This window comes from Pinus tabuliformis, chromosome 6 (genome assembly GCF_031772625.1).
Source record: "Pinus tabuliformis cultivar Carrire ecotype Pingquan chromosome 6, CPIR1, whole genome shotgun sequence".
NCBI lineage: Eukaryota > Viridiplantae > Streptophyta > Pinopsida > Pinales > Pinaceae > Pinus > Pinus tabuliformis.
In genome coordinates this window covers 1,040,757,244-1,040,774,834 of record NC_142292.1, presented here as the reverse complement: position 1 = coordinate 1,040,774,834, position 17,591 = coordinate 1,040,757,244, and the positions used below count along the sequence as shown (strand labels likewise).

General features: G+C 38.2%; 1 protein-coding gene across 1 annotated transcript; it reads left to right on the top strand.

Annotated features, from left to right (window-relative positions):
* Nucleotides 1-12,910: 12,910 nt before the first annotated feature.
* LOC149262543 (uncharacterized) lies at nucleotides 12,911-13,472 on the top strand. The gene is made up of 2 exons (XM_089380373.1): nucleotides 12,911-13,357; nucleotides 13,401-13,472. Exons 1-2 carry the CDS (start codon nucleotides 12,911-12,913, stop codon nucleotides 13,470-13,472), a joined length of 519 nt encoding a protein of 172 aa, XP_089236499.1.
* Nucleotides 13,473-17,591: the final 4,119 nt, after the last annotated feature.

The following is a 17,591-nucleotide window of genomic DNA, read 5'->3' as shown; positions in this document are numbered from 1 at the left end:
ACCAAGTTTGTTGACTAATGTTATTACCATGCTACAGACAAAAAGCAAAATACCCAACTAAGAGATCCACAACCTTATAGGCCTTACACACCAAAAAACAAAAAGAACTAACAAGACACCAATTACCATAATTAGTCATCAGAAGTGATAGAAGCAAGATTGTTTGGCCCCGTTCTAGGAGGAGGAGGGCGGTAAAGACATTGGACATGTTGCTCAAAGTGAGAAATTCGGGTTTCCATCTTCTCGAGCTTCTCTATCATAATATTTTGTACATGCCAAACAACCACAATTCATTCACGAATGTGGCATTGAAAGTAATGAAGTTGCTCCAGCTTGGCTATCATTGCCTCGTGTTCTTCCCTTCGGACCCTGTCATGATATTCCAGCATGTCCATGATGGATTAGAACATCTATTATTGCGTTGGGGTTCTCCTATTGTGACCAGCAAGTGCACATCCAACTGACTCCATGCTTATCGACCTGTCAACCTGCCCTCATGCACGTTGGCCTCATCCACGGCCTATGCCCGTGCTCCTACTGCCTACTCCACGGTCGCCCTGTGCCAGGACCCTGCAACCTCTACTGCCCACAGGACCATCTACCAGTCTTCTCCCACCACCAACTCCATGAACCCCATGAGCTTTACCTCACTTAATTTTAGTAATATGACTATTACAAATAGCACTACCACCCCGAGCACCCACCAACTCAGGTGTCGCCTCGTTCATATGGACCAATTTTGGCTTCATCATCATATGAGCTCATGAGGAACAGGGAAGTGGCTTCATCCTAGAAACCGAGCCGAAAACCAGAGTCCTGAAGCGAGCCCAGAACGACACCAACGACCACCTAGTCAACCCTTGCACCACACCCCCAACAGCTACCTACTCTACCAGCTAGTCAACCTCTACCACATGCCCAACACTTCATGCCACAACGAGGAAATGTGAAATGACCAAACCCCTCCTGTCTCCACTGCCTGAATTCACCACTAATCTACTACAGACCCTAGCAAAAACTGCCAAATGACCCCTCACCAGGAGGGTCCAAAGGAAAGCCACCTAACTACACATTGGAAAGGAAAAACACTCAGACTCTCAAAAGCCCGAACAACGCTAGAGCCATTGAGCTTCCCCAAATAGAATTCTACGACCAATAACACCTGGAAAGAGAAACCAGACAATGTGAATTACAGAGATCTAGATTATGGCCTTCCCCATTGCCACAAGCCAAGAAAAATCACCACTAACAAAACGTCGGTTACCACTGGCCACAGTGCCAACCTCTACACACACAGAGCCACCACACCACCACCTAGAATGCCTACATAAGAAACTACCCAAGCCCGAAACTCCTATACCTAGAACTAGCCTCTTCTCCAACCAACAGACCCTCTAACCAAAAAATCAAGAGGAAGCTTTCACCCAGAATGGAAAGGAAAGAGATGTTACCTTAACGATCCCGCAAGAGGAGGAGCAACAGATGGAAGTCTGCCACCATACCCACATGACCTGGACAAAAATAACCATAGACAAATTCACATCCCATTGAGAGCCAAATACCTTTCTAAGTGTTGCATGATCGACACTATATAACCACCTAAACACAAGAGCCATGAATCCTTGCATTCCCTCTCACACAGACGAGGTATGATATTTCACACAAACAAAGGCAGAGACATTAACCGCAACATAATGGGTAGGCATATTGTCTACCCTCCTCCACCCATGCCAAATGTCGTAATTCATGTGTCAAACATGAGTGGATTACAGTTGTCAACCAGCGCCATCGGGGAAAATGTTAATTAATTTTATTCTTATTATATTTAGCTCTTACTTTATTTGACCCCTATTAGTATGGAATCTCTTACATTTATTTTTTTCTAACATATAGTTCATTTTTTTTACCATTGACTTATCCTTCTTTTTATATCCCTACTAGATCAGATTCTCTCATCTTATTGTCTTGATGATGAACCACATTGGTTGGTTCGAAACGCATCGGAAATCAATAGATTTATGTGATGGATATGGAAGACAAATATTTAAATAATCCTACTCACAAAAGCCTCCATTCAGATATTTTCCCATTTTATTTATTTACAATTATATTTATAAGACAAAAATCCCGAAGGATTAAGCCCAACATGATGCTTGGGATTGGATACTCTTAATGGGCACAAGTTTCTAGCATTATATTAGTCTTTAGAGTGATTAAGAAAGGCCAATGAAGAATGGTTGGACCCACAGTTATAACACAGTGAAGAAGAGAAGAAATTTCCAGGTCTGAAACCCTAGCTTCTCGGCAGGGGACATTGGCAATAGCAAGCGCAGCCGCTGCAGCACTCGACCATAGCACCTCGATACCAAAACTACAAGTTGTGCTCTTGGTGCCCATCTCCTCTCTTGAAACCCAACTCGCCATCAAATTTTGGAGCGCGTTATGCGTCTCCCCATTGCTTGCTCCTGTGCAACGTTAGCACACCTTTGCTGAAGGTCAAGCCCGAGTCTGGATCGGGCGCCGCATACAACCTGTCTACCTCTGAGGATGATCCTGTATTTGTTGTCATAGTGCAGACTGATGAAGTCATTAAGGGTAGGGACTGTCAGGGGAGCGACCCCAGGATGCTGGATCTGATCAATTCCAGGGGGATCCGACATAGTACCCTAGATCTGATGTACCATGCAACTGCATGGGCTCCGACATGGACAAACTTCCCTCAATCAAGAAGCTTTGTAGCTGAAGGATCCCTGTTAAGGTTAGATCTCAACCAAAACCCTCAGATCCGAGGAGTCCTACAGCTCGCTGACAGGGAGAAACTAGCAGGAATGCATGGCCCACAGGGGACATGGATGGCCTATCCCCTTCCAAAATATGTCTTTTCTTATAGATCTGGAAGGGGGCTCTCAAAAATGGGCAGCCTAACATTAAATCAGCCCAAGTACTAGCCAGATCTGGACAATCGCCACTGTTCTATCCCTGTAAGCTATCGGCTTGACGGATCTACAACAATTACCCTCTTTCTGGTGGACTGGGCACAACAAAAGAAGGTTGGGGATATCCGCCTAGATGCTCTAATAACACTGTGCCCTGCGGACCCCCTTCTGAGTCAAAGAGAGCCAATTAGGGTGTCAATCTGTGAGCAGGACCATAATGAACACATGAACTGCACAGACATAGCACTGGATTGGGTAGAGCCCCACTTGGGAGGTCTCACGGAATACGCACACAGGCATCATACAAAAGGCAATGAGATGCACACTATCGAGACATATTCAATAGTGATCTTCATCAAAATTCCAGAAGGCAGCCATCTTTGTTGGATGCTCTGGAAATGGATGAGGATACAGGACTTAAAGCAAGAAATACAGGCTTACCATGGGATACTAGCAAGAAGCCAAAATCTGATATACTCAGGACATTTCCTACAAGACAATCACACCCTACAGGATTATGGCATCACAAGAGATTCGACCATCATAGTCAATCTGCGTCTGCGGGGAGGATGCTCTGGAACTAGCACAAGAAACACAGGAACCTTTAAAGATGCAGTCAAAGGAAAGGCAAAAGCACAAACCAAACCAGCAACAATGGTTGAGCTACCAGGGTCTTACATCGTGGAACAAAAACGGAAAATCCTATACTCTCCATCTCATCAATGCCTGAGGTAAATAGCTTATATTCAGATCTCTCTAACAGTGCAGTTATATGTAGATTTAATGGCTTTTGGCCAAACTCTGATGTACTGCACCAATGGATACATACTGCATGGACATCAAATTGTGAAATCTATCTATGTCCCAAAGGGTTTTTCATAGTCAGATTCAACACAACACAAGAACAGGAACACATCCTCAACATGGGACCATGGTTCTGGGGCAGCGTTGGGCTCTTCATAACCCCATGGTTCCCAGAATTTGATGCCAACACTATGGTGGTATCAAAAATTCCAGTTTGGGTTAGACTGCATAACCTCCCATTACATTTCTGGCATCATAATGTATTAATAGCTATTGGGAACTCCTTGGGAAAATTCCTAAAGACAGACGGGGACAGAATTACAAGGGGAATATTCACTTTTGCTAGGATATGTGTTGAAACAGATCTCAGCCAAGGGTTACCAGATAGCATCACATTGAATTTCAACAACTCACAGTGGATTCAACCATTAGACTACGAAAACACAGCTTTTCGGTGTCATGGATGTTTGCAAACAGGCCACTTGCAGAGCGCATGTCCTCTGGCCAAAAAAGAACCCAAATGGAATAAGAAGCAACAGAGAAAGCCAAAAGGCTGGCAACACACAGACCCCCTAGAAGAAGAAGTAGAAGAAGCAGAGCCAACAGAAAGCAAAGCAGATTTGGACACTCAAAAAGGACAAAACAGCACACCAAAGGAGGTTCCTGACAATCCCCCTCAACAACAACAGACCCAAATGAAAATAAGCGGAAGTAAATGAGCACATGGATCAGAAGGCTTGGACTCAGACAAAGAACATCCCATAAATACCAACGAGGAACAATTAGCCATAGTAACAACCACTCCCAACATTGGAGGTTGGAGGAAAGTGGAAAAGAAGAAAGGTAGGAAAGAATAGGCACAGTTTTTACTTTTTATCAGCTGCTCCCTGCGTGGAGATCCATATCACTGCTTTTTTCCTTTTTTTGGACAGGCAATGCCTTAATTCATGCATATGCTCAGCATCTAAAAAATCTAATTTTCTCTATTGATGAAAATTATGACTTTTTCTGCGGGAAAAATAAAGGCCAATGAACTCATTCTTAAATGAAGGAATTGGATATTGGTTCACATCTACTTGAATTTAATCTTTTTGGGATAGTTCTCAAAGTGTTTAATGAAATGTCTCCCTTATAACCTAAGAAAGGTAGATGTTAATATAGTGATATTAGTGTTAGTTTGAGCACAAATCTATGTAACAAAAAAGCATATGATAGCATGATTTTTTATAATAATTTGGAGTGCATATGGGCATGGGATTTGTGTTTGTAGATGTTGATGGCAGCACAAATATTTAAGTTAAATAATGGCCCTTAGTTAACTTTTCTAAGTTGATATTATGAAACCATATAGATTTTCAAGCCCCTATTGAGCATAATTTTGTAGCTAGATATTATAAATTTAGATCAATTAATTTAAGGCAAATTGCAATTCTATCTTGCATGTTTTTCTAAGGAAAAATAATTTTCAAGTAAATCAATAAATGAAAATGCAAGTCGTGGCCCTTTGATCATTTATCTACCAATTCGAAATCTTCATAAACTAATTCATATTGTTTATTGAATCCTTGGTGTTTCTAATGGAAATGATCTAAAAAATAGAATTCATTCAAAAAAATTGATTTGTTAATGTAAATTGTAGATACATGGGTATCAAGTTTTTGAGTTTCGAATCAAGGGCACTACATCAATCTTATAATATGATTCAACACTAAGACAATTTTTATTCTATTCTACGTCAACAATTTGATATAGTTCATTAGTAAAAAAATTCTTGATGTCTAATGTTCTTAATTTCTGAGGTGCCTCAACTCTTAGCCAATTTTTTATATGTTCAAGAACTTCACCTCGAGAATTCATGCAAAAATCATATTTTAGATTTTAGATTTTTTTTCATTTGGCCAAATTCTTAATGTGCTATATCTCTAGTTTCCCCATAGTAAATATTGTATAGGTGCCTTAGGATGCAAAATTGACTTCCCAATATTTGAACCCATGGACAACTTATGCAAAAGAAACATTCTCTCCAACTCACTTGTTCCCCTTTATGCTAATATATTTCAAACAAATTTCTCCTAGTATTTTTGAACTACCTCCAAGATTTACTTGTCTAGATTGGATAATCATATTATTTTTCATCCATATTGATGCTTTCAAATTGGAAAAATTGGAGGAGTTACCTCAAAATACCATTTTTACCAATGGGTCCCAGTTTGGTGAATTGTGGTATAAAACCTTCCAGAAGACGTTCATGGCATTAAATGGCATTTTTTGGGGGGTAAAATTTATTTATAGAGTGTTGCACCCCCTAGAACTATTCTACACATGGATATATTTCCAATAATGTAGGAATTGCCTCAATATGAGTGTATATGCAAAAGTTATACCATCTGAAAGTTGACCTTCTTGTTTTTACCACCATGATTCAAGAGGATACCACGTAAACCTCCATTATTCATGGAAAAGGGACTAACCACGTGATCATGGTGAAGAATACTATAGAATATTCAATCTTGTAACTCTAGCTAAGCTTTGGAGGAGTCAAACTTAACCACTAGTAGGCTATCGGGTTGTGTTGTAACTAGGCCACTAGAAGGAAATGGGGTTCTATTTTATTCGAGTGTGTTTTGTTCCATAAATGAGCAGAGTAGTTGGGAGGGAATAGAGAGATAGATAAATAGAGAGAATTTGTGCACTATGGCAGGGCCACAAGTCTCGCTCCTTTCTACATGCATCAATTTCCATTCATAGAAAGAGAGTATAGAGCAACCTCACCTTCCAGCTGGTTTTTCTCCCAAATGGCTTCCGAGATCATATCTTGTGTTATTATGGTTGTGTGTAATTTTATTTATTTATTATCATTATTATTATTATTATTATCATTATTTTATTTTTTTGATGTGGATCACGGACCTCAGAGATTAGTGACCACTATGTCCATGGAATATTTGTACCTGGAAGATCCACCTGAAGGGATCACTTCCTATCAGGCCAACCATAGAGCCTGACCCCAAGAGTGTCGAGAGAATTGAACCTGTGGCCTCTCATTATCAAAGGTTCTTTAATGACAGGGACTCAACCAATTGAGCTAAGCCTCAAGGCTATTGTGACTAATTGTATTTGTGTTTGTTCTCTATTTTCCACATTTTATATATCTCATGCATTAAAATGGTAACCTAATAAATCATGAAGTCTAGGGAAAACAACCCTCATATTCTAGGTTTTAATTCATATTTTAAGCATAATTTTATCAGAGCGATTGTGACGAATTGTCCACTAGAGTATCCACCATAGTTTACGGATCATCTAGAAACAACTTCTCAACATATTTTATAAGTCCAACAATTTTCCAAACATAAAATGACCATCAAGGGAAATATCCAATTGATTAACAATTCCTTTTTAGCAACTCATACCGTTGAATCTCACTAATTGGCTTTCTTAACCATTTAGCAAAGTTAACTTGAGAAATACATTTGCAAACAACAAACTTCTAGTTATAGTGATTATTTTTCGTAAGTGTTCACAAAATTTCATCTATTATGCTTAATGCTTGAACAAACAAACAAAAAAATGTTTTTTTTATTTTTTTGTGTTAAATTTTTTAATTTTTTCCATAAATTATGTTTTATTTGGAAATATTTTTTTGTTTTTCATTTTTATTTTTATATTCAGTTAATTTTGTTTTTTAAAGCAATTTTTATGCTTGATTTTTTTTTGTTTTTTATATATATTTTTTATGTTTTTTATATATTTTTTGATGAACTAATAAGTGGTTCAAAATGTGTTGACCCTAAAAACCATTTGTGATTTCTCTGGAAGATATTTTGTATATATATTTTTTATATTTGATTTTTTTGTCATTTTTTCTCTTTTTAATTTTTTTTATGTTTTAATTTATTTTTTTATTAGTTATTATTTTTTTAACTCTTTGTTTTTTTGTTTTTGTTTTACTTTTAATTTTTTTCAATTTTTTAATTTTTGTTTTGTTTTGTATTTTTCATTTTTATTTATTTATCTATTTATTTATTATTTTGATTTTATTTTATTTGTAGGGTCAATTTGATAGTTGATTTTAAAGTTTTCATTATAATGGATCAAGTTTGCCCCCACAGTGTGTCAATTTCATGGTTGATTTTTAAGATTTCATTGCAATAGGTTGAGTTCGCCTACACTACATGTCAATTTGATGGTTGATTTTTAAATTTTCGTTGCAATGTGTCAAGTTGTCTTAGGTTAAGATATTATAATAACTATACTTTTAGCATTTAAAAAAGAAATCGCTCTTGGTATAATAACTCTTTCATTCAAATATTCATTTTTAAAGCTTTTTTATTAATATAATTTTTCCATAATGCCTTGGTTGAAATATTTTAAAAACTTAAGTTTTTTTGTAGTCATGATATTTGGTTTTAATTCCATGGTTGAAAAATTGTCAAAATTTTAAGATTCTTGTAAGTCACGATATTTCATCTTTAATGTAATGGTTGAAAACAGTTAAAAGTATTTTATCTTTAACATTATGGCTGAAATTGTTGGAATTTTAAGGCTTTTCAAAGACATGGGATTTTATATTTAATGTCATGCCTGAAAATTGTTGGAATTTTAAGGTTTTCCAGAGTCATGATATTTTATCTTTAACGTCATTACTAAAATGGTCAAAGTTATAACTCTAGTTGAGAGTTGAAGGAGTCAAACTCAACCCCTTGTTGGCTATCAAGTTGTGTTATAACCAAGTCACTAGGAGGAAAATGAATTCCATTCTATTTGCTTGCATTTTGTTCCATAATAGAGAAAAATAGCTAGGAGTGGATATAATGAAAGCATAATAGAGGAGAATTATTTTATGTAGCAACTCATAGGCCACAGGTCTAAACTAACTCCATAGACAGTTCTTAATCCTTTGTACTTGCATTATTTCCATTCCAAACAAAAGAGGGTAGAGTATCCTCACCTTCCAGTTGGTTTTTCTTTCAAAATGGTTTCCCGTAGCATATCTTGGTGTTCAATATGATTGATATTTTCCACATTTTATCTATTGCATGCATAAAAAATAAAAATAGTTCTTAACATATCTAGAATCTAAAGGAATTAACCATCCACAATATAAATTTTAGTCTACTTTAATAGATCTGATGTGAAGAATTATCTAGTGGAATATTCATAGCAATATACAGATCATGCTAGTATCAAATAAGGATTCGTAACACCTAAATTTCTTCAAGACTGTAATCATAATTTTGACTTATAATCATTGTAAATTACGACATAGACATTGGTGATTTTCGAATTATTCTTAACCAAATTTTAAATTATGTAAATGTATTTCATTAACTAATGAACAATTTTTGACCAACTCATTGAAGGGTGGAGCATTGGTACTAGCCATGACACCATGAGTGGGAATTCGAGAGGGGGTTGGGAAATCATCACCTTGTCTATTAAGAAAATAGCCATAGCCATAGCCAAAAACTCATATTGACAAATTCTAGATTTTGAATTTGAAATTATTCCCCTCCTTCGCACTTCCCCAAAATCAAGAAAGTGGTTAAAGATGGGTATAGCAAATACCCATCTTGAGTCACATGATTGACCCATGAAATCCTATATCAAGGGCTAGGAAAATCATGGATCTTCCCTGGCTAGAGTAGGTAAATGCATGTGGGGGTTGAGAGGATAGGTTTGTTGAGAGTAGAGAGGGTGTTGAAGGTTTGAGAAGTGCAGAAGAAGAACTTGAAAAGGGTAAAGAATTCCCACGAGTGAAAAATGACTAGATTCGCGAGTGGGTTTTACGCTGAAAATTTTTGGTAGATAGAAATTCCTAGGGCAACAAAAATATGTGCCAAAATGGTGTCGAATCTGATTTGTGACTATTCCTTACTGTTTGGGCAAGTTAGATTTTTAATTTGACTACAAATTCAAAGCAATAAACTCAAACACAAACTGGGGAAAAGAGAGTTGTTATTTTGATGATGGATGGGTTGGAGGGTGAGCACTAAGAGGGGGGGTCACTGAGGGAGTACATTTCCAAAGATGGGACTCCCCTTGTGCATCTACAACTAGCTAGAAAGGCATCTAGACAATTCGTGGAAGTTTTGGCCCAATGGGTAGAGGGTGACTACCATAGTTTTCCTATGAAGGAGAGTGGCTTTCAGAGCTGAAATTTTCCTTGAGAACCTAAGTTTTCCCCTGGTGGTATCATAGTTTGGCTAGGGGTGGCTAACAATTCCTATAGTTGGGTGGAAAAGAACACACCCTTTTTCAATTGCAAGGAAAACATTTCATATTAGTCTTTGTAATTAATTTTAATTAATTTTTTCTATCTATAAATGTCTTTGGCATATTGCATATTTTAATGTCTGATTTCTTATATGATTATGAACAATGATTTTGTTTTTATCTTAACTAAACAAGATGGGTTGACATAAAGTTTTGCAACTGAAATATAAAGTTTTATTGGAATATTAAATGAGTTGTTGTCTTCTCAAAACATTTGATGATGTAATTTAATATATTCGCTAAACCACACTAAAGTCAAGGATTATCTAAATTTGGACTCAACCTCTTGACTTCCAAATTGGCTAAATTATTGAAGCATTTACATTAGAAGAATTATAATCACACAATGTATTTCTATCAAATATCGGTATATGGTGGATGAATTATCACGCTTAGTATAGTTATATGTCAATTGTGAATAACTAAATGTGTTTACATATGTATATTGGTGCAGGACCTTTACAACTATACTTATATACTTTAGCACCTAGTGAGAGAGATTTCCTTTGGTATGGGAAGGCTAAGAAGTAATTGACATCTATATAACAACTCCTTAATGGCGCAAGGGAGACAATGAGCTTCCTCCTTACTCTATCCTCCAATCCTCCAATGGATGATATCTATCACTAATTGTGTTTAGATAAAAAGCGGAAAATAAATATATGTATGAGTGGTTACACACATGCCTTTGCCTATGATGCAGGTATATATATATATATATATATAAGGAAAGAAGTGGTAATCCTCTTGAAAGAAATAAAAGGAAAAAAATTTAGGAATATTTAGAAACCCTTGTATGAGTTGGGTTTCCCTCTAAAGTATTCAATTAAAAATTTTAGCACATGATATTGAAATATCCGTGACGCGGGAGAATTCATTTTCTACCACAACATAGGTTTTGTATCACCAAACAGAGTTTCTTCATGTGTGAAACAACTACGTACCACTAAGGAAGTGACCTTTTGGGAGATGAAACAGAAGAATATTCTTGGGATACCAACACTTCAAGTATAAACCCGACTCGTTGACAAAGCTAGTCTCCAAGGCTTGATTTAAGTGCATATTTTTCTAAGCACATATACAAACTCCCTTCTGTTTGTTGGGCTTGTGATGGATTTAATTGTTGTATGTTACTCTCTCTATACATTATCAACATACATCAACAGGTATGATTATTTTGAAGAGCCCCATCATCAATCAATTTAGATTGAGATTTCGCATAGTACTCACCAACCCAAATTGGAAATCAATAGAAGTTGGATTTCCTTTGTGGACATTATCATAATCCCACATCTAAATGCTACTAGTAGAGTTTGTTTTCTCTCCAATAATAATTTCTAAACCTGAATGTAGAGTTTATATGGATTGGTTTATGGTTGATAGTTGAGCCATAATTCCCTTCCCCAATGGTAGTGGTATTGGTCCAAGGTACCCAACTCTCAAAAACTAAGGTGGATGCATTCGAGCTCTATCGTAAATATTTGTTTTCTAGTGCTACTTTGTCACATAGAATATTGCCTTGATCGCAATACATTTCCAACAATCCTACTTTTTCAAATGAAAAAAAGAGGGAAAGGAAAGCCTCATATTGGTGGTAACCTTGTGTTGTTAGCGATATAGATATTTGGTATCATGGAATGGGTGAAATAGAAATATTCCTTTCCAACGGGTGGGGGTTAAGATAACAAACGTGGCAATGTAATGGTGATCACCTTCTCATATCACTCAAGAAGGAATTATTCCAGTAACGCATGTAGCCATGATAACCTTTATCATGGGGAAACTAATTTTTAGAGTGGAAATATCTCTCCTTGAGTGTTTCCCAAGAATTTGACTCTTGGAAACCATGAAGCTCTTTATGTGTTAGTTGGTTTGTTGACCACATTCCCTGGAATGGAATTATACATCAGATTCATTACAATATTTTTTGGGAATTTTGTGGGAATTTGCAAGTGATTTAGTAAATGGTTTGAGAAGGAAGTCATAAAAGCAAAACCATGGCATTGTTTATAATAAATAGGGAAAATTTTAAGAATCACCCTAAATTTATATGTATAATAAATGGGCTAATCCCCATGATACATAGGAAAAATGGGAGGCGATTTTATCAATAATATAATATGTATATATAATTTTTTTGGCGAATCTCTCACCAGATTATATTATCTTGTACAGTGATGGAGAATCTTTCACTGAATTATAAAATCTTGTAAGATCTTAGCAAATCTTTTACTGAATAATAAAACACTGTGAAGTCTTGGCGAATGTTTTGTTAAAGTATGAAACCATATATGATAATAAGAAAACATATCCATAAACTGTAATATACTAACATACATGTTTGGAAAAAGAAACATAATTTTCTCTTCCTACAAACAATATTCCAAGTTTCAGTGGTCGTGTTTGTCAAGGTTCTTACAATACACTCTTTCATATCCTTCTATTAGTTTTGATAATATTCCACAACAAAGTTCTTGTAGGGATGTTGAACTCTTATAGCAACAACAACCATCTAGTGATTGGATACTAGCTCTAGACTGGCGAACATGGAGGTTTAGGGTTTGGGTCAGACCTACACAGACCACGGCGACTCTGTCATCGCTTTCCAGCAAAATGACAAACAACAAACGACAAGGAATAGCGCGCAAATCATGGACATCCCCCAGGGGCAGGATATGGTGCCTCCCCCTAATGATGGCGAAAATATTCAGATGCACATGGAAGATATCAGGAAAGAGGCCTAGGAAGAAACTGGAACAGGACCTGATATACCGACAGACAATACGGATAGAAATGCAGCTCCCAAAGCAACATCGGCTACCTGTAAGCCTGTTGCAACTGAAAGACCTAAGATTGAGCTCCCAAGTCACCAGATCAATACTCAAATCCAGTACATGAAGGATCACGCCTTGATAGGGAAATTTATAGGCTTCTGGCCTACAGAGAAAGCTTTGCATGGATGGATCGCAGCCAAATGGAAACCAAAAGGGCACATTACCCTGCAGTTGGGGCCTAAGGGTTTCTTTACGGCAGTTTTCAATTGTATAGAAGATCGAAACAGAGTCCTCGATGGAGGACCATACTTTTTTAATGCAGCTGGCCTGTATCTGAGAGATTGGATTGAAAGATTCAACCCGGACAAAGAAGATCTAAGCTGGGCACCAGTTTGGATCCGCCTCTATTCCCTTCCATTGGAGTACTGGGATGAAGATTCACTGCAAGATATTGGAAATGGTCTAGGGGAATTCATCAAAACTGCGGAGGAGACAAAACTCAGAAGATATACTTCCTACGCCCGAATCTGTGTTTATATGCATCTAAGCAAGGCTCTTCCAGATGCGGTAAGTCTATATCATGATGATTTTGAATGGATTCAATCAATAGATTATGAACATGTCCCATTTCGATGCAGAAAATGCCATGCCCTTGGCCATCTATTTCGTGACTGTCCTTTAAATCTAAAAACCTTGACCTCTTCCTCCTCAGATAAACCTGACTCATAAGGATTCACCAAAGTCAGCAACCGCAAAAAGAACCACAAAAAACCTGCTTCAAACCCAAAAAAACCTATCGCAAATTCTTCCATGCCATCCACCAGCAATAGCTTTGAGACCCTAGCCCAACCAAATCTAACTAACCTTGAGAATCCTGCTCGCTCTAAGGAAATACCCAAGATGACATCACAATTCATTCCCACTGGCTCAAAGAAGGCCCAAAAGTCTAAGCAATCCATAGATCTCACCTCCTCATCACCCAGTATGATCCCGAAATGGAACACTCAGGGCATGGACATCGATAATAGGCAGCTAGAAACCACGGCTGTAAAAGAAACAACAAAGGAAAGGAGTGAAGCCCAGCACATGGAAGAGGAGCCGGAAAGCATAGATATTGGAGATCTGGACATACTTGGATTAGAACAAGCTTGCAAGACAAAGGAATATGACAAGATCCCAGAGAGACAACTGGAAAACTTGGAAGTCATCCTATCCAAAGAACAACAGAAAAGAACCCTAGGAATTCAGCCTGGAAGTCAATGGGATGGAAAAAGCATTCCTAAAGACAATAAAAAAAGAGGAAGGAAAACTGATCTTCAACGAACCATCCGCATTGGGGAGATGCTGGTAGATTCGGGAAGATATTCCAAGCTTACAAAGTATTACAATCCCCTACCCAACAATGCATCATGAAGCTCATTTCATGGAATATTAGAGGGCTCAACAGCCCAGGGAAATACAGATTGATAAAAAACATGATTCAGCAGGAGAAACCCCAAGTCTTCTTCATGCAAGAAACTAAATGTAACTCTACAACACTGGATCAAACCCTTGCAAAAGCATGGCCAGGAAGTAAAGCAGTGGTAGTGGATGCCTCAGGAGCCTCAAGAGGCCTAGCAATAGTCTAGGATGAACAAGCTATCACACTTACTAACATTCATGTGAGTAAGCACTTCATTCAAGCCACCTTTCATATTACAGGGACAAATGTGCATGGTCACCTAACCAATGTCTACTTCCCCCAGGAGGCAATGCATAAGATAGACATATTGAACACTTTATCTTTGATCAACTCCGACAGAACTCATCCACTCTGGATTACAGGAGGAGATTTCAATATGATTACAAAGCTGGAAGAAAAAAGAGGAGGCAGGACCAAACTAGATAATGAAAGCATTCATTTAAAAAATTTCATCCAAAACAATTGGCTCATAGATATGCCATTCAACAATGGAATCTACACTTGGAATAACAAACGAGCAGGTACACATCAAATTGCCTCTCAATTGGATAGATTCTTGCTCTCTGACAATGCAATCCATCTCGGAGGAGACTTCTCGGCTTCGATCTTACCTCTCACAGGCTCAGATCACTGGCCAATATCGCTCCAATGGCAGAGACCGGGAAACACTACACGATGACCTTTCCACTTTGAAGCATTCTGGTTGACGCATCCAAACTTCAACAACCTGATAAATGCGGTTTGGAAAAGTTTCAAACCCCTGGATGGCTCAAAAATGTATCAATTCCAACAAAAACTCAAAAATCTCAAAAACAACATCAAGCAATGGAATCAACTTACCTTTGGAAATATCTTCCAAGCACAAAATGCTCTAGATCAAGAAATGAAAAGACTACAGCAGAGGATCATCACGGAAGGAAGATCCAAGGTACTCTCAGAGCAAGAACAACACCTTCAGACACAAATATCAGAAAGAGAAAAGCAAGAAGAAATACTTTGGAAACAAAAATAAAGAGTCAGATGACTTAAGGAGGGCAAAAGAAACACAAAAAAATTTCACCGCACCACTATCGAAAGACGAATTCACAACAACATCACTCACATCCAGAATCAGTAAGGAGAACGATTAGAAAAACATGAGGATGTAGAACAAGAGCTTCTTACTTATTTTAAGCAGGTACACCAAGAACCTCAAATAGATAGACAGCCAGCCATAGAGAAGATTACCATGAATATCCCAAAAATCATAACAGAGGAACACAATCAGCTCCTCCTCAGGCCTATATCATTATAGGAAGTGGAGAATGCAACGTGACAATCAAAAGAAGGAAAGACGCCTGGCCCCGATGGTTTCACTTCCAATTTTTTCCATAACTTCTGGGATCTAATTAAAGAGGAGGTCTGGCAGGTCGTTGAGGAATCCATGATTAATAGGTGGATGCTTCCCTCTATGAACGGAACTTCATTGCCCTCATCCCCAAGGAAGCGCAATCTCAGAGAAATCAGGATATGTGGAAGGCTTGCGGATTACGGATGGAATCATTCTCACTCACAAGATTATCCATTCCTTGAAGCAATCCAAAAATGCAGGTATGCTTCTAAAAATTGACCTCTCTAAAGCTTTTGATAGTTTAAGCTGGAATTATATTCAAAAGATGTTGATTGCCTTTGGTTCCCCCCCCCCTGGGTTAGATGGGTTATGAGTCTCATTACCTCCACCTTCTTCTCTATTCTGGTCAATGGAATCCCTTCCACCCCCTTTCACCCCTCCAGAGGAATCCGACAAGGCGATCCCCTATCCCCTTTCCTGTTCATCATTATGGCGGAAGGGCTTGGAAGAAACATCAAAGAAGCTCTTCACTCCCAGCAAATAAGAGGCCTCTCCTTTCCCAATTCCCCTGCTTTTTCTCACCAACAATTTGTGGATGATAACATGCTGTTTGGCCATCCCTCAGTCCAGGAAGCTCTTAAATTAAAATCCCTTTTGACTGAGTTCTCGGATGCCTCTGGAGCAAGCATTAATAAGGCTAAATCCCAAATTTTTTTCTTTCATACCCCTGCTATCACTTAATCTTCAATAGCTCGTATCCTTGGATTCTCAATAGCTTCCCTCCCCTCCAAATATCTGGGAGCTCCCATGACTGATACAGCTTTAAAGCACTCATCTTGGCAACTGCTCTTGGAAAAATTGGAAGCTCGTCTCTCCTCTTGGACTTACAGAGCCCTCAATATGGCCAGCCGTCTAGTCTTAATCAAAGTTGTCCTGCAATCCATGCCTCTTTATCTTTTTTCAGTTCTGGCAGCGCCAAAATGGGTACTCAAGGAAATCAAACATCTTCAGAGAACCTTTATGTGGGGAAATTCGGGACAAAATCGAAAATGGGCACTAGTGAAATGGGACACAGTATGCCTTCCAAAAATATCTGGAGGTATTGGGCTTCGTGATCCTCAACACAGTAATGCTGTCATGGGAGCACGCATCTGGTGGAAATGGATCTCGGCGCCGCATACTCCCTGGGCTATCCTCTGGACAGCAAAATATGCCAACAATCGACCAGCAGACGATCTAATCCGACTCACAGAAGTTGGCTTAGGATCCTTAATCTGGAACGCCGCTAAACAACACAAGGATTTAATCCAACAGCATAGCTTCTGGGAAGTTAGGGATGGTAATAATGCAAGGTTCTGGGAAGACTCTTGGCAACAACGACCCAAGCTGAGGGACCTGATCAAACCCCACCAAATACCAGATTGGGAAGAGCAACTGATGGACAAGGTCAACCAACACTAGAGGCCCACTCTCACATAGGGATATAGACAATGGATAAGCTCGAACCACATCATTAGGCATGGCACAGAATCCATTCAGAAAAATTTGGAGGCAGAACTTTCTAATAGAAAAATACGCTATTCCGATAAGAAGGATATAATTAGATGGGGTTACGAGGGAAGAGTAACTTTCACTACACATGAGGCATACAATATAATTATAAGGAATCACACAGTCAAGGATCCTCTTTGGAACAAAGTTTGGGCCCCCAACATTTGGCCAAAAGTATCCACTTTCCTCTGGTTTCTCTGTCAAAATAAAATCCTCACTTGGGACAATCTACAAAAAAGAAGCTTTCATGGGCCCTCCATGTGTCCCAACTGCAAACAGGAGGAAGAAACCATTGTGCACCTCATGAACTCATGCCCATTGGCAAACAGACTATGGGAAAAAGTAAGCTTCAGATGCCAAAAAGATGGACGACTTAAAGAGGATATCACCAACACTATACGCAATTGGGCAATTAATCCATATAAGAGAAAATTGTTAAACTCTTTATGAAAACTTAT